At 52.4% G+C, this 21,690-nt stretch overlaps 1 protein-coding gene across 3 annotated transcripts; it reads right to left on the bottom strand.

Moving 5' to 3' along the window:
• Nucleotides 1-34: 34 nt before the first annotated feature.
• TCOF1 (treacle ribosome biogenesis factor 1) lies at nucleotides 35-20,059 on the bottom strand. 3 transcript variants are annotated; one of them, XM_063413224.1, is made up of 18 exons: nucleotides 19,923-20,059; nucleotides 19,326-19,381; nucleotides 16,559-16,701; nucleotides 15,722-15,831; nucleotides 15,097-15,445; nucleotides 14,195-14,280; nucleotides 13,511-13,732; nucleotides 12,660-12,929; nucleotides 8,608-8,782; nucleotides 8,337-8,479; nucleotides 6,324-6,497; nucleotides 5,619-5,850; nucleotides 5,304-5,389; nucleotides 4,352-4,580; nucleotides 2,780-3,358; nucleotides 1,577-1,713; nucleotides 1,027-1,063; nucleotides 35-569 (listed from the first exon to the last, which is right to left on the bottom strand). In XM_063413224.1, exons 1-17 carry the CDS (start codon nucleotides 20,031-20,033, stop codon nucleotides 1,031-1,033), a joined length of 3,135 nt encoding a protein of 1,044 aa, XP_063269294.1. In that variant the 5' UTR covers nucleotides 20,034-20,059; the 3' UTR covers nucleotides 35-569; nucleotides 1,027-1,030. The 3 variants fall into 3 exon arrangements, with proteins under 3 accessions (XP_063269294.1, XP_063269293.1, XP_063269295.1); XM_063413223.1 differs by having other exon boundaries at nucleotides 35-1,063; XM_063413225.1 differs by having other exon boundaries at nucleotides 35-1,063; nucleotides 15,722-15,828.
• Nucleotides 20,060-21,690: the final 1,631 nt, after the last annotated feature.

Genomic DNA, 21,690 nt, shown 5'->3' with positions numbered 1-21,690 from the left:
CTTGGCCTCCCCTGAAAGCAGCTGAAGTAAAATATGTCTGTTGTTTTTTATTTTGTATTTCATAAAAAAACAACACAAAAACTGACTCTGCCTTGGCTGAGAGCAGCTGCTGGACACAACAGTTCAGTGCAACTCCAGGGACATGATAATCACCACTGTCAGTGTTAGAATAAAAAGGAAACCCGAGACCTTTCTTTGTAGTAGCAAAAGGACTGACACCACAAGTCACAGGAGGAGGAGAAAAAAGGTAAAAGTTCTTCTCAAAAATATAGCTCTGTGGTAAGTGAAAGGGATGGCTGGGTATCAACAAAAGGAAAAGCAGTTTATGCTCTGCTCTGGTCAAACTGCCTCCTCCAGTTCCACTCCATCTGGAGGGAGTACAAAAACATCTCTGGGCCTCGGCAGGGCAGGAGGAGGCAGAAAGTTACACAGCTCTGCTCTAAAACTCACAGTTTAAGGAACTTATAAATTATTGTTTAAAAACAAGTTGGAATTCTTCAGGTGAGCTTCCTTTTCCTCTCTTCTGTTTGATCTTCACCCATAAATCTTTAATCACAGGAATGCGGTACCTTTGGGGAGAGGAGTTAAAAGTTAGGGATGGGGAGGAGGAGAACAGCCTTACAGCTGAGCAGAGCATGGGCAGAGGCATCTGGTCCTCTTCCAGGTGGCCACAACATCACCATCTAATCCCCATCACTCTTCCAAGCTCCCTGTGGTCAGCAGGGACAGACAGACATTGCCAGAGGCCGCTCAGCTCTGCTGGTGACAGAGGTCAGCAACACCCAGGCTGGACATCCGGTGCTCAGCAGCTAAAGAGTTGAGGTCAGACACATCCAGAGAAGCCAGCACAGGGCTGCACGACATTCCTCACACTGCGCCACTCCCTGGCCCTCTGATCCCAGGCCAGCCTGGCTCAGTGAGCTCTTAGAGGGCACACTGGCATCCCAAAACTGGCCCAGCAGTTCTGGATGTGGCCAAGGTTACGCCGCTCAGGGTACCAATGGCCAGTCCCCACAGGCCATGTACCTTCTCACAATCCTTCAGGCTCAGCTCCTTTCTTCTTCTAAAATGGAAAGAGGAAAAATACATCAGTGTAATTTGCACCACAGACAGGAAGGGTCCAGCAAAGCCACAGAAGCTTCCTGCATATGTCCCTGTAGAGGTGGCAGCCACCACAAGGAACATCCTGTAGTCTCCCTCTGTCACCCCTTCAAGCCCTTGGGTTGGGATGCAGAAGGCTGCCAAGCCCTCAGGAACTGCAGCTTCTGCTGACAATGAGATGAACACTCAGCTGGAGAGCAGCACTGACTCCTCAGACAGGACAAAGTCCTTTGCCACCAAAAGGGTCCCTGGGTCTGAGCATTCCAGGGAAGGGAATCTCCTAGGGCAGCAACACAGGAACCAGCCCTTTGAGTCACCCTACTCCCAACCAAAGGTCAGGGTGTCTTAGGACTGGCCACAGTGATTTGCAGGCTTCCCTGTACTGCTAGCAAGGCCAGCATATGGCTCTGCTCCTTCTCCAGCCTGGCACTTCTCCTGCTGGGATGAGCACCACAGCCCCGGGTGTGGTACATACCTTCTTCTTCTTGTGAACCTCAGCAGGGCCATCTGCTACAGGCGCCTCTTCCAAAGATGCCTTTTTGCTCTTCTTCTTTTCTTTTTCAGTCTTCTTTTCTTTTTCAGTCTTCTTTTTTTCTTTTTCAGTCTTCTTTTCTAGGAGTGGGAAAGAAAAGCCAACTAAGAGAGGGACTTTGGTATTGTCAGCCTCTGAGGGGGAGCACAGACTGGTATAGGCATCTCCAGTAAGTTTTTGATCACATTCAAACCTGAGCAAGATTTCCAGAGTAGGAACTGGGTGAAAGCAGAGCTCTGCCCACAGGCAGCTGCACCCAGGGATGTTTCCCTAATATCCCTGAGCCAGAGCAGCTTGATCCCACCATCTGTACACACACATGGCTGGAATTACATAGAATTCCCTTCTTTCCACCTCATGCTCCCCACCTGCTCCAAGGAACTGCTTCAGGGCTGGAGTAGATGGGCACATGCCAGAAATGAGAGCCAGGGGAGCTGCTAACACAGGGTGGACAGGAGGTTCAGCTCAGCACAACTGCACAAGAGGCTCCACTCATCCCTGTTAAACAGCTCACACAGGGGCCAGTAGATAAATCTGTCTCCTCCAAAAATAAGGGTTACATTTCAGCAGAACAGAAACACCATCAGATCTGGCCCAGCCAATCCACATCCCTTCCCCACCTTTTTCTTTAAAGCCTACCAGATCCAGCACAAAACCTGCTCTGATTTGCAAGTACCAGCTGCACTGCAAAGAAAAAAAAAGGCTTTTGGATTAGGGCAGAGAGCAGGGCACTACAGAACAAGCTGCAGAAGAGTCAAAAGTGACAGGACATGAGGAAATAGCCTCAAGTTGAGCTAGGGGAAGTTAAGGTTGAATATTAGGAAAAATTTCTTCACTGAAAGGGCACTCAAACACTGGAACAGGCTGTCCAGGGCACCAGTGTGGTCACCAACCTTGGAGACATTTAAAAGATGTGTAGATATGGTATATGGGGACATGGTTTGGGGATGGGCCTGGGTAAATGGTTGGACTTGATAATCTTAGAGGCCTTTTTCAAGCCACATGACTGTGATTCCACGAGGGAAGCAGCCAGGCAGGAGGCAAATAGGAAAGTGGGTGCCATTTACCAGGCCCTGGACCAGAGGCTGAAGGTGCATCAGCTGCAAGTACCTATTACAAACTACACCCCAAGTGTAGGATGCTTACTTTTAGTTGTTTTCTTTTCCTTGCTGCCTGTCACCTTCTCCAGGTCACCATCTGCTTTCTTCTTTTTCTTTTTGGGTACTTCTTCATTAGCTTGCCTTTTCCGTTTCTTCTCCTTGGGCTGCCCCACAGCCCCATCCTCTCCTGTCAGCTTCCGCTTCTGAGACGTTTTCTGCTTCTTGTTCTCTTTGTCTTTGCTCTTGGGTGTTTTCACAGCCTTGTCTGCTGTGGAGGATGGTTTCTTTTTCTCCTTTTCTTTTTTCTCCTTTTTCTCCTTTTTTTTCTTCTTCTTCTTCTTCACTTCCAACCCCTCCACTGTCTGCACTGCAGGGCCACTGGCAGCAGTGGCGACCTCAGTGTCACTCCCTGAGCTTGGCTGCTGTGACTGTGGGACGAAGACCAGGGCGTGTGACGATGCTGAGGTCACTTGCACCCCTGTTGCACCAACATTGTTCTCTTTCATTGCCAGGGTTTTCTTCAGTGAGGAAGCTTTGAGGCTGGCATGACCTGGCTCTGTTTTTCCTGCCACCTTCTCTTTGTTGGAGGCTTCTGCAGCTTCCTGTCCTGAAGGGGGGTTGTTTTCTGCAGAAACAGACAAAAGAGGGAAGACAGCTCAGGGAGCATTCACTACACAGACCTGTCAAAGGAGAATGGAAAGATGAATTTGAAGAGGAGCACCAGTTCTTCCCCCCCAGAAAAGCTAAACTTATTGGCATCTGTAGCAGAGTCAGAGAAAAATGCCTCAGCCTCAAAGGGGTGACAACAGCCACAACAGCTTTGCCTGTTTGACAAGATGGGTGAGCCTATTTCACCCATGTTTAGCAGTCCTTCCCCATGACACCATCCCCAGTAAGCTGGGGACACCCCAAGGTGGTGGGGGTCTCCACATTGCCATGTGTAATCACCACCAATGGCCAAGCCCAGAGCCCCTGGGCCCTCTTAAACCCATATACAGATAGTTCTGACTTCCTCAACAGCCCTTTGCACAATTTCGTGATGTGCCCAAGAGACCAACAGACCCATCTGAACTTCTAGAGCAGGCCAGAGTTCATCTGAAGGTGCCGGGGTCACACCAGAGCAGAAGCAGCTTCCAGTTCCAAGTTTTATAATTTGTCAACAAACCAGGGAAATGGTGGGATATTTTGTGTCTCCATAAGTCTGACTTGCTTCCCCTCCTCTGCTCTCCATGCAGCAGAGCCCACACAGCCCAAGGGGAGGCTTGAATACCAGCACTGTGCAGCAGATGTTCTTCAGGCAGTGTTTGAACCTTCCACAGAAGCCAGCAATGCAGTGTGCACCGGCTCCAGGGAGAGCTCTACCTGCTCCTGTTAATTACTGTGGTTAAAGCACATATTGGAAGAGGCAAAGGCCTTGGAGGCAGCCAGCACAAGCAGGCTGCTGGGGGAGAAGGCTGTGCTGTGGCAGGGAAGCCAGCAGACGGCAGCAGCACTCCATGCTGGGGTTCCATGGCAGAGACACACTGGGAACACGGCCCGTCCCAGTGTCACCCTCCTGTGCCAGCACGGCTTTGCTCCTGGGCCAAGCAAATTCCCCACCTTGCCAAAGGAGACCCACCTGCTTTGTGGTTTGCAGCCACCTGGTTGTCATCTGTGTCGGAGTCACTGCTGTCGCTGCTCAAGCTGTCGGCCGGGGCTGCCTTCAGGGAGCCCTTGGCGAGGGAGTTTGCAGCACTCCCAGCTGCCCTCCCTGGCCCCACCTCACCTCCAGGCTGGGGGGGAACCGTCTTTGGTGCCTGGGGTGTTACTGGGGTCTTGGAGAGGACTGGGTAGCCTGTGAGGAGGGACTGAACAGCACAGACACAGTGAGGAGTCACAGCAGAGCAGCCTTCCACACACCAGACATGCACCTCTGTCTCTGCTGCTATTCTCCTCATACTTCAAGTGAAGGGCCCACCTTTGGCCACCTGTGGAGCCAGCTCTGAGAGTCCAGGGCTACCAGGACAGGGGCCAGCACTGACAGACACCAGCTGAGCTGACAGCCTCGAGAGCTGGCAGCCAGAGGTTCTCCTTTGTTCTCGCCCAGCAAGGCAGGCTTGGGGGAGGCTCCTGGCCATCAGCGTGCACCCACCTACACTTAATGTACTGCAGATGTGCTGCACGCCCTGCACGTTACTTACAAAGGGAATTTAGTGTCTTGGACACGGCTTAAGTTACAAACTAAAGTGGGGGAAAAAAATCCCTGCTGCTATTGGCACTGTGCACCAGTTCCCCTGGTTTAACCCTTGCAAGGTACCACATCCTCCTGTCTCTTCTCCCAGGGAAGGCACCACGAACCCAGGAACCAAGGCCTGGCTGCCTGGGGAAGCATTCCAGGTTCAAAAGATTCTCTCTCTCTGCCTCCACCAAAAGGTCTTGCTCACACCACTGCATTGGGGAACCCCCACTTCCCTGCTGGCAAACCCACCCAGCACCCCATCTGGTACAGCTGAGGATTGAGTCTCTCAGTCCTATTTAGGAGCCAGCTGCAAGACCTGAGAGGATCCAGACTGCTCAAGTACCACACATACCTGCGATGCTGCATCCTCCTCCTCCTCACTGGACTCCGAGGAGGAGTTGTGGGAAGGCTGGGTCACTCCTGGTTTCTGTAGGGAGCCTGGAAGAGCAGAGTTCCTCCTGTTAAACCCCTGCTGCCTGGGGCTGAGCTCACCCTCCCAGCACAGGCACTGCCATCAGAAAGCTCTTCTGCCTCAAAAAAAAGGGGAGTGCTCTGCCAGGCTGGAGAGGAGGAATGCCTCTCCAGCCACTGCAAACCTGCCACAGGGTACAATAAAAGGCTGTCCCTGTCCCAGCAGCACTGAGAGCATCTTCTGGAGAGAACTGACCAGGTTTGGAAGGCTGCTTGGGTGCCTCCTCCTCGTCACTGTCGGAGGAACTGCTGCTCTCTGAGGTGTCCTCTGCATGGGTGGGTGGCATGGCCGGGCTTGGGTGGGTGTCCTGTCTTGGCTGCAGGACTGGCTTCCTTGCCTTGGCAGAGGAACTTCCTGGGGTGGCAGTGTTGGCAGGAGGAGCTTTTCCCACAGGAACCATTTGCTTTTGGCTAGAAGCAGCGGGGACCTAGGGAGAGGGAGATGAAATGGATCTGGAAGGAGGAATAACTAACTGCTCACATCCATGTACTGTAAGCAGCAGCCCAGAGTAGATGGGCTTGGACCACCCTGGCCCTTCTTCAGCTGTACTGCTCCAGTTCGTGTCACAGTCAGCCCAAGAACCTCTCACAGGGCCCAGCTTGCCCCAGCCCACGAGGGAAGCGAGCAGCTGAGGCCAAGCAGACAATTGCTATCACAAAAGGAAAAAAGCAGCCAGCCAGCTGGGAGCCAGGAACAGCAAAGGTATCAGGGCTGCCCTCTGCTCCTGTGCCTCATCTCATGGCATGATAACTGTGATCAGGATAGAGCAGCCCCCCTCTCCTGGCTTCATGAACACATTCATCCCTCAGCTCGGGACATGGCAGCAGCCCTAGAGCTCAGCAGATCCATCTTCTCCCTCTCCCCAGGAAACCTCCCCACCTTAGTCTCCTCCATCATTACCTTCCCTGCCAGCACGTTGTAATCTGAGGCATCACTGCTCAAGCTCTCAGACACTCTGCTCACTGCAGGGACAGCAGGAGTTTTTGTCCTCTTCCCTGAAGGCAGGGTGGCATTTGCCTTGGCAGCCACCATGCTCGAAACTGCAGTTACTTGGACGTTCTGCTGGGGCAGACTCTGAAAGAGATGAGAAAGAAAATCAGGACAGAGCAAACTTGGGAGTGAAAAGATACAGATGCATATACCAATCCAGTACTAACTCCTAAGCCTTTCCATCATTTTCAGCACAGCACCAAGACTTTTTGTTTTTTAATTCTCTCCTTTACAAACCAGTTCTGCCTCCCATGAGCTTCTGAGCAAGGCCTCTGACACAGCCAAGAGCAGAAATGCGGGTCAGCACCCCAAGAGTACCAAAAGCATTAGCTCAGTGCCCCAAAGGCTCCTATCCTGAGGGCAGGCAGGGGAAATGTGCTGTGCTTGCAGCCTGTGAATCAGTACCCACTGCAGCATCAGCAAGACTGCAGTTGTAAACCTTTGCAGAGTGGGTACATCACACACCAAGAGTTAATTTGCAACACATATAAACAAAGACACCAACCACAGGGAAAATCTGCCTCCAGGTTCACAAGCCAAAAACAGATTAGGGGTCAAATTAACAAGAGTAATTTTGTTGTCTCACATTTGAAACCTCCCATCAAACTTAACATAAGAGGGGTTAAAAATAGAAAGGCCAGGGGCATGGAAAGCAGGCGCTTAGGACAGGTCCATGACACAAATGCCAGCAGAGGAGGGGGAAGGAGCCACGAAGGAGCACTCAGCCTCCTGGTTTGTGTTAGCAGCAAGGCCACGTGAGCAGCTCTCCCTCTCCAGATCTCTGACAAGCTGGGCCTTTGTGTGCTGACATTTCCCTCACACATCATCTGGCCTTGGGAAAGGAAAAGGCCCCGTTCTGCCGTGCAGAGCCGCCAGCCCAACATGAGCTCTCGGCCCTCTCACACAAAGCTCAAGTTACAGCAACTGCATTATTTTATACAATCTCAGTAATATAAACATGCTTTACTCAAGGGCTGCTCAGGATGGCTGCCTGCCCATCAGCTGGAGGGAGAGAGCCTTTTCCCCTGGCCACAGCCTCAGGCCAACATGGGGAAGGGTTTATTGAGTGCTGATAATGTCCTCCTCCCAGCAAAGGCATGTGTGGGATAAAAAATGTGCTTGGCCACCAAGTGCTGGGCTCAGAGCACCAGCCAGGCCACCAACATGTGGAAGAGCAGCCATGTTCCACAGTCAGTGGAGTTTTTTATGTGGTTTCTTGGGCTCAAACTGCAGCACAAGTGCAGACACCAAGACAACTTCACACCAAGGCAGCTCTGGCCCCAGGGAGCTCAGCCACAGCTTTGCAGGACTGGCACAGAGACACAAAGAGAATCCAGTGGGAGAGCTGGGATCAGCTCCATGACATTCAGGGGTGCTCCCATCACAGATATGGGGTCACTTCCCTTCTCCAAGGCAGGGGCCTGGCTCCTCCAGCTGAAAGGCAGGACCACTGTGCTACCCTTCAGGGCAGATCCTGCCCTCCTCCCAAGGCTTGTGGAGAAGAAAACCAAAGAACTTCAGAGGTCTGTGAGGAACCAGGCAATGGGTTGCCTTGGAGCTACACGAGTCATGGAAAGATTATTCCTGTAAGGATTTGGCTGCTTTTCCAGCCTAAATTCCTGGAGTAGAGCAGAGGGGACAGAGTCCCAGGGAAGGTCTGGCCTTGTGTGTCTACTCACGTTCTTGTCAAAGCACTCACACTCCACTGCTCTCACTCACTGCAAGATTGCTGTGGCTGAGATGTGCACCCAGAGCCGGGCTCAGCCAGACCCATGGACACGGGGTCCAAGAAAACCTGATCCAGCCAACGGGAGGCCCCTCTGCACTGCTCATCACCTGCACAATCCCCACCTTCCAACTCCTGAGACCTCCTCAAGGTGCAGCACTAAAGTCTAAAGAGCCAGTGGGTCAGCAGCTCCTCACCTGGGAAGGGGGGATTATTTCATCCTCTGAATCTGACTCCTCACTGGAATCATCACTGCTGTCCACAGCTGCAGGGGCTGTGGCTGGTGCCGAAGCCGGTGCCTTTTTCACGTTTGTTGGTTGGGGCACAGAATTGGTTTTCACTGCAGGAAAAACATAAGGGATTGTCACTGTGAGAAAGAATTGCTCTCTATGGCTGTCCAGAGCAGGAGCTGCTCCATGTGGAGGGGAGAACAAGAAACCCATAAGGATGCAGGTGAGGGATCCTTACCAGTTTGTGGAGGCTGTCTCTGTGCTGCAGGAGACTCCTCTTCGCTGTCAGACGAGTCACTGCTCCCGCTTTCTGAAACCTGGCTTTTCAAGGTGCTTACCACTGCTTTTTCAGGCTGCCCAGCTTTAGCAGCCTGGCTCAGGTTGGGAATAGGCCTGGGCTGGTCTGATAACCTCTTAACAAAAAAGAAACACAGGCCCAGAAATGCAATATTAGTACAGGCGTCGTTTAAGAGTTTAAGTGCAGTTTCAGCTCAGGTTGGGTTTTGTTTTACCCTAGCAGAGCTGTTACTAACACTCACACCATCTTTGGTATGTTATGAGTGGAAGGGGCTTCAGTCACTGCCTGGGCTGAGCTGCTGTAGACACATCCCTCTGAATTCAGCAATTTCCTTCTGACAGAAAACCCAAGTATGTTTTACATGAGCACACAGGCTAATAGTGCTTTTAAGCTTTTAACAGCAATTCCTTCTTGAGACAGAGACACTGGCTGAGGACAGGAGAAGCACTGCAACCCCAAGACTCCCACTCCAAGGAAGCCATTTAAACACGACCTACCCACAGTTCAGGGAATCAGTAGGAGTTGGGAAGCCTGGTGCCATAACACTTGCAAGATTAAGAGACAGCATTAGAGCAGCTACAGCCTAGAGCTGCTAGAGAGCTCAGTGCAGACACAGGGCTGACACAACAGTTGAGAACACAGGGCAGGCAGAGACAGTGTGACTCAACTTAGAAGCAGATTTGTCAACAGGTCTAAGAATTTAGACATCTCCAGACAAAACACCTCTGACACTCACTTGGACTGTGTCTTTCTGCCACCTTCCCTGCTGTGTCAGCACTAGGAAGCCACAGTCACCTGTGCCTCAGATACACAACTGCCAGGTGAGACTCCCTCTCTCTTCCTGGCCCCTCTCCAAGGGCTGCAGATCCCCCTCCTGTACACTGAAGGTTAGTGGTGGCAGAGGAGAGGAAGCACTTGTGGAATGATCTGGGAATTTCCTCCCCTGCAGATATTCCCCAGGCTGGCAGTGCTCTGCATGCACTCATTTACTCCACTCATGGCTCATCTCCGGGCTGCTCTGCCAAGGAGTACATCGTGTTTGCCAGGGCAGGCAGGCCCTGTGCACCCTGCATGTGATGCCAGCCTGCTTTGGTGCTCCATGAGAGATTCCAGCCCGGCTGCACCATCCCTGCTATGCTGCTAATGCAGTGATACCCCCACTGCCCACAGCAGAGAGCACCAGCATAGCAGCCTTTCGGGAGGACCAATCCTCCTGTGCTTCCTGGCACAGCCCTGCCATGGGCTGCCACTGGGGCACTGTTTATCATCTCCAAGCCAAACACTAAACAGACAACAGCATCTGCATGTTTATCCCATTACAGAACAGCTCTCTGAACGAGCCAAGCACATTTTGACTCTGCTTAGAGAAACAGAAACCTCCACAAGTGCTTGGGGAGGGGGGACCACAAACCTCACTTCTCTGTTTTGTTTTGATACCAGTGAGTCACAATCTCCAGAAGAGAGGCCAGCTTTGCAATGCTGAAGAGACACAAGTACTTGAAGCAGCCAGAAGAATTCAGACACCCTGCTCTGAACGTGCTAACTCCTCTCTGCTGTTCTGAACACTAATGTGCAAGGAAAGAACTTACCAGGATCAGAGCCCACTGAGTTTTAAACTCACTCAGTTTAAAGCCCTTCATAGCAATGGTCTGGCTTCTCTCTCTATGTGGACGCACAGCACAGGGCTGCTCCATTTCCTAACTTTGCAATGGAGTGGCAAAGAGCTGCCATGCAGGGGCATCATAACACAGAAAGAACATCACAGCATCCACATAGAAACCACCATAAGATTTACACAGCCTCAGATATTCCTGGGAGGCAGCCAAGGTCCATCCATTCGCATCAGATGGATGACAGCCTCAGGTGGGATCTGGCCAACAGCACAGCCAAGTTACATCCAGGGAGCAGGTAACACAGGCAGAGAGTTCCTGACAGCCTGACAGTCACAGGTACTGAAGTAACTCAGAGAGGAGGAAAATAACTCAAGAGGAAATCATTTTTCCTGCTCCCTCTCCAGCCCCCAAAGCAGGAGCTGCCTGTGGCTCAGCGTGTGATGACTCAGCTCCCGCACAACCCATCTGCCACTCGCTGGGTCCATTTGCATCCTGCAGCGCTGCATGACAAGAGGGGGAACAACACCGAGCCACGTGCTGGGCGCACGTTGTAAAAACACACTCCACACTGCCTGTGTGCCGCGGGAGCACCGGGACCAGCACCGGGACCGGCACCGGGGACCGGCACCGGGGACCTGCACCTCAGCCGTCCCACAGCCCAGCCAAGGGGCAACTGCCACCTGCACTGGAGGGGGAACAGCATTCAAGGCCCTCCACCTCTTGGGAGACTTGGCCTCTCCCCACACAGCCTGTAGTCCAAGATTAAAAGTTGCTGGCACAACTTCTGTCAGCACAACCCACACGGGTTTTCCTGGGATGCTGAAGGAAGACACGGGTTCCCAACACATGGACGCACGTGTATCTCACACCCACTCCTTGTAAACAGGAGCCAAAGCCTGTCTATAGAGGGCTCAAGTGCCACCTTTGGCTCAAAACACTCAGGAAAGAAGCAGCAGAGCAAAATTAGCAGTTCCAAAAGAAAAGAAGCTCACAGCATCTGTAAGGTCAGATTGTCCCCCACCACCATCCTTTCCCCCCAAAATATGCAAACATCTTGTCAACTTCTTTGACTAAATACTCCTGAGTCTTCAGGGGTAAACATACCAATTAAGCAGTTCAATTTAGGCATGATGTTCATTTTAATTGTGCTAATCCACCCCCACAGGGAAAGATGAAGCAGCTTCCAACGCTCTGTATCTGTTTGGATCTTGCACAGAAGCCAGAGGAAGTTGCAGGATACAGTAAGTCAGTGGTTAGCATATGCCCAAGTAGCAGATGGTAAGGGATGAGCTAAGAAGAGTTTGACTGGGAGGACAGGACTGTGGACACAGCTAAGCCCAGTGTTTTATCTTGAGGCTTCACTCGTGCTCTCTGCCTGTAGGCTACTAAGATGAGAAGGAACAGCCTGTTTGGCAAAAATAGAGCTCCCTTGATGACAAGCTCTTCCTTGCTGACTCTGGCTGTTGAGGGGTAAATGTCAGTTTGCAAGAGAGAAGATGCTGAAGTGGTTAAGTCAGCAGATAAAATTTGCTGTTGAAAGCTTCACAGAATCAACACTGGAGGACACAAACCTACCCCAGCACATAAACCCTGCTAAAATGGACAAATCGTGATGGTTTTACAGTGGGACCTCATGGCACAGCTATCAAATAGCTGTTCCTGTCACCTAGAGCTGAATCCTCACATATAATCAATCATGCAGGAAGAGAGCAGCACAGAGCCAATTGTGAGAGAAACATCCCCCTCCACCCACCTTAGCAGACCAAGGCTTTGAAGACAAAAATGCAGAGCCTCGTTGGCTCCTGCCTGTCAAGTCAAAGGACGTGTTGACAAAGAGCCTCCCTGCAAGGACACGTGAGACACTACCTCCAGTTTCCCTTCTCCCCTTACAGACAGTGAGGCTGCATCACCAAAACACTGCTTTCAGGGCACTTTCTGAAGGGCCCTGCAGCTCAGACTTGAGGCAGAAGGTCTCAGTACAAGTGCCTAGGGATGCTCTCAGGAAGGGATCTGCACCCCTTTGAGTTTAGTAACCCGAGTCAAGTGAGAGCTTCCAATCCTTCTTTGGTTAGAGAACTCTGACCAAACTCTCACAGGAGACCCAAGTCCCACCTACCTTGTGACCCTGCACACAAGGCCACTCCAGAGGGGCAGGGCACGAGTAAAGAGCTGGTATTAAACCATTTCCCTCCCACCTCCTCTGGTACAACTGTGTCAGAAGAGTGAGGCTGTACTTGCTTCCAAACAGAAAGATCTTCTCTAAGGGATTGAGAAACAAGATACTCCTGGTGTTTCAAGGAGATCAGTGGCAGCATTTAAGGGATAAACACTTGTCTTACATATCCCATCCCTTGGCATTGGACTAAATGCAGCACCTACCTTCTGGCTGATGGGCACAGGGGGATCCTCCTCTTCACTGGCTGACGAGGCAGTGCTCTCCACTGGCTTTATACTTTCAGCAGGCTTCGTGGGAGCAGCAGTCCTTCCCAGTGAGCTTTTAGCCTGCTTTGGCACTGTTGGTTTTGGTGCTGTCTTCCCTTGGGACAATGGAAGTGTTTTTGCTGGAGCTGCTTTGACAGAGAGTGATCCTGCTGGTGTAGGTTTCACTGGGGATGGGACGGCCTGGGAGGGTTTTGGAGGTGGCTTTGTCTGGACAAGAGATGAACAGAGTGAAATAAGGCAAATCCCACAGCAGCATAATTCATGTGCTCAGACTGTAATCAAGGGAAGAAATTTCAAAGCCCCCTGGGAAAGGCAAACCCCAAAGGGAGATTGGTTGGCAGGACAGAAGGAATTCTTTCATCTAGCTTTCTTCATCACCCTGCTGCTACTACCAGACCCCTCCAGTGAGGTACAAGGCTGCACTCTGCACTCTCCACAGCAGGGAAGCTGAGTTGCACTACACTTTGACAAATTAGACACTATTTATTGTGATTTATACCTGAGAAGCAAATTCCACCATGATAATTTGCCTCTTCAGGTGGGAAAAGAAACACCAGGGTTTTTTTTTTCATTTAAAAGTACTGATGGATTTTTCTAAGAAAGGCACAATGGGTTGATTAAAGCTCAGAGCAAAGACACGGAGGTGCCTTTTAACACCTCACGCCTCCTTCCTCCCACCTCCAACATGACTTTGCTACACACTACTTGCATTTACAAAATTTACTTTTCACTGCAGTTCCTAGCCCTGAGAGGCATGCAAGGAGAGGGAGGACCTCAGAGATACGCACTTGGGTCATTAATGGATGTTCCTCATCTTCACTGTCCGACGAGCTGCAGCTCTCTGATGTGTCATTGGGCTGTGCAGCCCCAGGAACCGTTGTTGATGCAGGTTTGGCCTCGCTTGCTGCCACTGCTGTTTGCTTCACTGCATTCTTAAGAGACACTGGAGCAGCAGGTGCACTTTTCACAGGTGCTGTGTTAGACTGCACTGTTTTCACAGCTGGCTTGGCCTTCAAACAGGGAACAAAAGGGAATAGGAGAATCAAGTAACACATTGGAAGAAAATGCTTGAAAGCTCTAACTGCATGGAATCTGTTTTAAAGCAAGCTACCTTGCTAATTTTGACCAGGACAGTCTTTTTCAGACCCATGAGCTGTGGAATAGCTGAAACAAGTCATTTTCTTCATGGACTGCCTGACTATACCCATCAAATTGCACACTAATCACCTCCCACAGATCCAAGGATCTCCCTCAGTTTGAGGCACTAGCAGAAACTGGAACAGAATGGTTGATGTCAGCAGGGCTCAGTGGTGCTCTCAGCCACATAGGCTGTGCTCTGGTCTTGGGTTTGGGGATCTCACACACCCAAGGTACGGAGTGCTGCCAGAATATGGCACTGCAGCGTTTCCTCTCTTCTTCAAAAGAAGGGAAGTGATTTCCGAGGGAAAAGGAGTCCATGTTGGAGAGGTTACCTGGATGGCTGGAGTTGCCAGCTCCTCCTCAGAGGATGTGTCCTCACTTGATTCCTCACTGCTGCTCTCAGCCCCAGCTACCGGCTCTGAAACACAAGCGAGGAGATGTCACAGCTCCTGCTTGCTCTGAGTCCCCAGAGCAGGATGCTAATGTGGCTTTTGAAGTCAGGGAAGCAAAACAAGCCACAGAGAGGGCTAAAGGGATTTGCAGGGAAGAGGACCTAGCCTTGCAGAAAACATCAATGGCCTGCTGGGAAAAGCTTTTCCAGAAAATGCTGGCCCACAAACACCTCTCCTTAAGTGCAGGCAGAGATGAGGAATGCTTCCTGGCCACCCTCTGACCCTACAGGGTGCTGCCCAGCCACACACAGCTCCCTGCAGGGGCACCCAGCCTGGCTGGGCCCCTTCTGGACAAGAGCCAAGGAGGATCATGTAATGATCTATTTCTCACCCACCTCCCCCAGCACACACAGACACACTTCAAAGCATTTACAGATTTCCCAGAAGACTTCAACCCCCCAAACTAATCACTTTGCAATTGGGAATACAGAGAAAACACCGTGGTGCCTTTCCATAAAGCTGAAAGTATCAGCAGTATTAGTACTGCACCTCCTCCGGACATGCTACACTGTTAGCCCCAAGCCCTGGGTATGTGCTGCGTGCTGCCAGACATCTTAGCACAGGATCTGCTGCTCGAAATGGGAGCGAGCACGCTGGATTCATCCCACGGAGCTCTGGAGCTGGCTGCTTTGCAGTGTTCTAGCAGCCTCCCCAAGGAACAAGCATCACTCTCAGCTTTCCAGCAAGAGAGCTGAAAGGAACATGCTGAAGGCACGTCTCAGATCCAATCTGCAGCAGAGCTGGAGCTCGCACACATCTACACCACCCTGCAGGCTCCTTACCCGCTTTGGGGGCTGGGGCCTTCGCAGTCGGCGTCTCCTCTTCCTCCTCGCTCTCGGATGAGGAGCTGCTGCTGCTGCTGGAACTTTCCGGAGCTTTGGTCGTTACTGGTGCTTTGCTTTGCCCTACTTTGGCCACAGCTGCTGTGGCATGTCCAGGCTTCCCAGGACCGGGCAGTTTCTGGGCCTTGGCTGGGGCTGGAGCTGCAGCCGGGACATTGGGCTGCTGCTTGTTAGAGAGCACAGTTCTGCCAGCAGCAGGGAGCCCCACTGCTCTGCCTGCTGGGGCAGCGGGCTTGGGAGGAGAATGCAGGGAGTTGGCAGCTTTGCCACCCACCACAGCTGCTGTCACCTACGGGAAATAAAGGAAATTAGAAGGCTACACACAGATGAGGAGCTAAACTGGAGACAATGTACCTGCAACAGCAATGTGGTAGCAAGGTAAGCCATAGAGCTCTTCAAGGCAGCGTTTGGGGGACAGGTATCTAAGAGAAGGCTTATGGCAGCATAGGAAGGTCATTTAAACATGATTTCCACCCCAGGACACAATTCTACACGTGCTGAGGAGTCTGGGACAGTCCTGGCCTCAGAGTACCACCAGCCTTCAAAGCCAGGAGCGTTGCCTTACCGTCACTGCACCTTTCCCCGCCACAGCCTCCTCTTCCGACGAGGACTCATCTTCCTCACTGCTTTCTAGATTCACTACCAAGTTCGTGGGCAGAGAAAGGCTGGCTGCTGCTGCACAGGAGAGAGCCATAGAGCACCTGTGTGAGTGTGTTTCTCACACCAACACAGGCTCTGGTTCGCAGGAGGGCCCCAGCAGCAGGGCAGGGTCCCATCTCCACGCCTGACCCAAGACCATCATCACTGGTGCCCCTGTGACAGACAAGTGCTTTGCTCCTCCACCCCATCCCTCTCCCAGCCACCAAGACAGGGAATCTGTCCAGATCTGCAGTTTTCTAAAGGCTGGTCTACAACAGATCAGACTGAGACAAAATGTATCAGACACGAGTTTTTGTTAGACTCCACAAGCCAACACCTCCCACATCAGCTGCACTCGAGATCTATCCCCACCTCAGACAGAGGGCAAAGACTTTCCAGACCAACCAACAAGACCTTCCCTGACCCATGAAACAGGCCTGCCTTTGCTGCCCCAACACACACCTGGGACCAACCAGAAGGTGCCCCAGAGCGGGCAGCAAGAGGTTCCCAAAGCTTCATCTGAGCAACAACACCCATCCCTCCCCAATGAATCATAACAGGTTTTTTCTAGCTTCAGCAGACATCTGTGCTCCTCAGAAACTCCACATGAGAAGGGGTGCTAAATTAGTTGTCCTATTTTTCTATGAGCACAAACAAATAGCCATCACTTTACAAGCATTTTCTCCAGCTAAGCAAGCTGGGCTGCTCCCTCATAAGTCTCCAGTCCTACTCTGTCAGCTCCAGGGAGATAAAAGGCTCCTACCATTTGCAGCTTTTGCCTTCTCTTTCTCATCCTCTTCTTTCTCTGAGCTCTCAGAGCTGCTCACGGGATCAGGAACTCTGATCTTTTCTGGGATGGCTGCCTCCTCATCACTCACGTTTCTTCTCTTGGAATTTGGTGGAGTTCTGAGGGAAGACAATGAGTGTCAAAATGGGGAAAAAATATCTTGAACAAATTAGAATATAATTATTCATTCACTCTCAGATCAAGCTCCAGCCTAAGAATAGGCAATGTAATTTCTCTACAGAGGCATTCCTAAAGAGGTGGGAAATGCTTCTCTAACCTCCAAGGGACATCTCCAGTCCTCAGCAAACTTCCAAGAGCAACATATTCCTGCAACACTCAGGAGAAATACTGAACCTAAATGATTTTTCTGTGCCCTAGGCAGTCTCTTTCTCACTTTAGCAGGGAAATAAAAACATACACAGTCAGGCTGGTGCTCAATAGAAGGCAACCTACAGAACAAATTCTGTTTCCAGGAGGCAGCTACAGCCTCAGAGTAACTGTAGCCTCAGGGTTAGGGCAGATATCCAAAATACCAGGTCCTGGTATTCCACAGGGCCAGGAGAAGCCAACCTAAAGGGCACAAAAGCCATTTGAACTTGGGCTCCCAAGTCAACTTGTAAAGAGGTTTAAGAAAGGAAGTGGCTGGACCTACAGAAAATATGTTAGAAAAAAGAGGAGGAAGAGGCCACATAAGCACTAAACACTTAAGCTGCTCAATTGGGTTAAAACACTAAGCTGGAGAAAGATTTCTCCAGGCTTAAAATCCTACCTGTACCAGAACAGATGATGTGGCTAAAGTTACCCATACTTCCATTTGAGAATTAAAGACAATACATCTGCTTTATTACAAGGGTAACACTGGGCACATACTGGTGTGATTCACATATGCAATGCTTCTATGCCCTGGGACACACAGTCATCAGAAGCAAATATCCTCACTTCTGGGCCAGTTTAGCTCATTTTATTTGTTCATTTGTTTTAAAAACAAGATTAGTTTAACAATTTGATGAGTAGAGATTGTGCTTGGTGTCAGATGTTCTGGCAGCACAGCAGTAACAGCGAGTTTTGTGCAAGCAGGCTATGCCAAAGGCTTAGAAAGTCCTATAACTACTCCAATAATCCTGTTAATAAAGCAACAGGGCAGCCCACACAGGCAGCTCTGATCCTGCAACATCATCCTGATCCAGTGGCAGCTGACAGCACAACACAGACTGATGTGAGAATTTGTTGTGAGTGACCAGGAGCTCAGGGATACCCTGTGAGGGCAAGACATGGTGTCTGCTAGCACTGTCCCTGTGGCATTCCCAAACATCTGAGGGCTGCAGGGCTCAGGCTGCTCCTAGAGCTGAGCTGGTCCAGCTCTCCCCAGCTCCCAGTCACCCTCCCACCCCCTTCTCTGCATCCTCCAAGAGTAAATGCAACTCTGGAGGGAGGCCACCCCTGGAACTGCAAGTCTCAGCTTCAGGATGAGTCTGGAAGAGTTTCTGGAGAACAGCAGCAAAGGATGGCCTTGGTGAGAAGGGCAAGAGCCACAGGGTAGATTAAGGAAGAACATTTTTGGGCCAAAAACCTGTGAAGCAACAGGATGTGATAGACAGCTCACTCACAGGAGCACTCCAGGATAAAGATAACTACTGGCCAACACATCCCTCATTTTGACTCCCAACCAGGCAGAACTCAGACAGACCAGGAATAATGGTCAGATGTCTTTGTGGAGCAGGAGCAGAACCGAAGGGTGACACTGAAGAAAAAGGAATTAAACCTGATGCAAATGCTCTGTTGCCCCTCAAGTTTAAAAGCAACAGTGTCTGGGAGGGTTTGCTGCAGCAGGCAGGATAACCAGCACGTGGGAAGGTCACCATCAGCACCCATGAGAGCAACAAACAGTTGGAGGGAGGAACTGCAAACCTATTTCTACGCTGCTGCATCCTCATCTAGATCCAGCCTTTCTCCTGCACAGGTATGGAGGACAAGAACAAGGCATAGAGCACAAAACACCTTTGAGAAAACACTTCCCAAGGCTGCTGGCATGGCCATGCTAAGGAGATCCTCACTCCAGTGCTCTCAACTCCACGGATTCAGAGATAACCCAGCACTGAGGCTGCCACAGGCCTCTGCAGTGCTGCACTCCAACATTCACCCCAGGCAAGCACAGGGTGGGTGCGAATATCACAGATGGGAAGGCTCCCTCCTGCAGACCTTCAGAAGGGGGATAACAAAGCAGGAAGGCGTTTGGAACATGTAAGGACTTGAAAGGACAGGCTGAAACCAAGAGCTTTCCTCTGAGTCAGATCATCTGTGATCTATGCCAAGGTTTAAGTCCCTGTAAGAGCTTTGGCATTTCAGCATCTGCTCAACTTCTATGTTCTCGGGTTAATAATCCTGCAAAGCACGTGGCTTTAAACAGAAAGTGAAACAGAACTGGGGAACAGATTTCTTACAGTAAAGTATGACTGAGCTCCACAACACTCCAGCATCAACCAGCACAAACACCATCAGCTGCTCAAAACTAAACTAACAACTTATCTCCAAGCTCAGGAAATTTTAAACCAGCATAATCCTGAACATCTGAAATGAATTGCTCTGAAACCAGAGGTTAGGAGAAAACTCTGCTGAGCACAGTTATCTCCGGAAATCCTCTGACAACACGGAATTCCAGCAAATAAAAATCGCACATGCCATGCAGCCTAGACATCAGCACAGTCTGGAATCTATTTGATACTCACTCCGTCCTTTGACTTACTTTTCCCAGTGAGTAAAGATGTCCTCGAGAGAGGTCGAGAGGGAAGGGAGCAATTTCTGTGAAAGCAGAGTGAACACCAGTCAGGCACCGGCCCCGTTTCGGGATGTGACCACCAGGCAGAAGCAGCGACCGCGGGGGCCCAGCCAAGCCTCCCCCGGAAAACGGGACCGTGTCTCCCCGCACACACCTCCCGGTGAATCCCTCCCACTCCCCGCCCTGCTGCAGCCAGGGCCGCGTGTTCCCCGGGAGACTTCTCCCGGAGCAGCACGTGTTCGGAAAGCAGCAGCCCCCAGTACGGGACGCTCCACCGGGCGGGCTGCCAGCCTTCTCCCCGCCCGGTTCGGGGACGGGACGGCCCGCGGGCACCGGGAGCACCTGCTGGGTGCCGGGACACCACGTGGGTCCAGCACAGACCTGCGGCCGGCGTGGAGCCGCGGGCCCGCGGCGCGCCCGGCGCCCACACGGCCCTCCGGTGGTGGAGGAGGGCGCGAAGGGGGACCGGGCCCTGCGGCCCCGCTGAGGCCCGCGCTCCGGGACCGCCCGCCCCCCCAGCGCCCCCGCTGCCTCCCCCGCGGCCCGGGCCCGGCCGCCCGTTACCTGCCCGCTCTGCGCCTGCAGCTCCCGGGCGGCCCGCGCGAAGCCGCCGCGGAGCAGGTGCTGGTGGATGAGGGCGAGCAGCTCCCGCCCGCCGCCGCCGTCGGCGGCCATGGCGCGGCCCGCGTGCCGCGCCGAGAGACGCCACTTCCGCTTCCGCCGCGCGGCCCCATGGGAAATGTAGTTCCGGGAGTGGCCGGGGGCCGCCGCGTGGGGGGAGGCGGCGAGGAGGAGGTTGTCACCTCCTGGGGGGTGCCGGAGGTTGTCACCTCCTGGGGGGTGCCGGAGTTTGTCACCCCATGGGGGCCTCTCACACCGCCACCGGGGGAAAGGAGAAGGGGATCACCCCGTGGGTCTCCCATACCGCCCCGTGGGAGATGGGGAGAACGGAAGGGCAGAGGGGGGGGTTCACCCCATGAGGTTCTCTCACACCCATTTGGGCTGGGGATGGGGGACAAAGAAGAGCGGGGGACACTTCAGGGTGGTCTCGCACATGGCTCTGGGTGGGGATGGGCGAGCAGGGACAGGGCGGTCAGCCCGTGGCGGCTCCCTGCACCGCCCTGGCGGGGATGGGGGAGAAGGGGAAGCGGGGGGGACACCCCATGGCCGGAGCTGGGCCCCTCACGGCCCCTGGGCAGAGATGGAGCGAACGGAGGGGAAGGATGGGGCGAACGGAGGGGAAGGATGGGGCACCCGGCAGCGGGGGAGGCACGGTGGGGGCTGCTTCAGCGACACCGTGTGTAATTCTGTATATTTCAGAACAGCCTTCCGTGAGATTCATCCACAGCGCTCTGAAGCCGAATCCTCAGAGCTGATTTAGTGCTGAGTGGACTCTGAGCTGCTTGGAAGAGCCAGTCTGGCGTTTTGGGGGCTTAAATAAGCAAAGGGCCAGAGGGAAGAAGCTGCTCCTGATGCAGAGCAGCTGTTGGAGAGGGGCCTGTGGTGGAGGGGCTGCCCCATTACCACCCCCCACCCCGTGCTGATACTTTCCAGGAAAAATCTGGCTCCCATCACTTTGGCAGGGGTTTATTTTTGGAAGGTTTAATAATGTCCGTGGTGCGCCTGTCGCTCATTCAAAATACAGACCCTTTATTTGTATCCATAGGCAGGATTAAATATAAAACTGGCCTGCCTCCAGCTGGCTCTCGCACCAAACGTCTTTGACACCAGCATCGTCCAAGGCTGTAAAGCCACGGTCCAGGAGGCAGTTTTACAGCTCCTGAAAATGAATCACAGACCTGGACAGCCCTTTCTGGGGCCAACCTCCTCCTGCTCAAGTGGCTACTGCAGCCTGGTGTAAATGTGGCCTCAGCACTCCCTATGGTGGGGTGGCTGGACACGATGGTGTCACAGCACAAGGGTGGCTGCTCTGAGGCGACCTGAGGCACAAAATCTCAGCCGGTGGCCTGGTTTGCAGCCCTGGTTCTCCTGCCTGGAGAGGAAAAGTCAGAGGAAGCATCCCAGGGCAGAGAGCAGAGAAGGGGTGTCTCCTGTGGACGGGATTGAGCAGACAGAGGCAGCCTGAAGATGCTGTTCATGGCCTCTGAAAGTGAGGCTGGGCGCAGATTGAGCCCCTGGAGCCCAACAAGCTCTGTCTGCTGCAGGGATATGGATGAACAGCTTTGGACCTACTTTGGTATGGTCTGGAATGGCTTTATACCTCCAGAAATTGCTCAGTTTGTGTTGTTCATTTAAAGAAAAAAAACCCAAATCCGAACGCTAACCCAGCTCCCACCAGCAGCCTGGTGATTAGAGGAGCTGCTGCCCCGAG

This window comes from Prinia subflava, chromosome 16 (assembly GCF_021018805.1).
Source record: "Prinia subflava isolate CZ2003 ecotype Zambia chromosome 16, Cam_Psub_1.2, whole genome shotgun sequence".
In the NCBI taxonomy this organism is placed as follows: Eukaryota; Metazoa; Chordata; class Aves; order Passeriformes; family Cisticolidae; genus Prinia; species Prinia subflava.
This window is presented reverse-complemented; position numbering and strand designations above follow the sequence as displayed.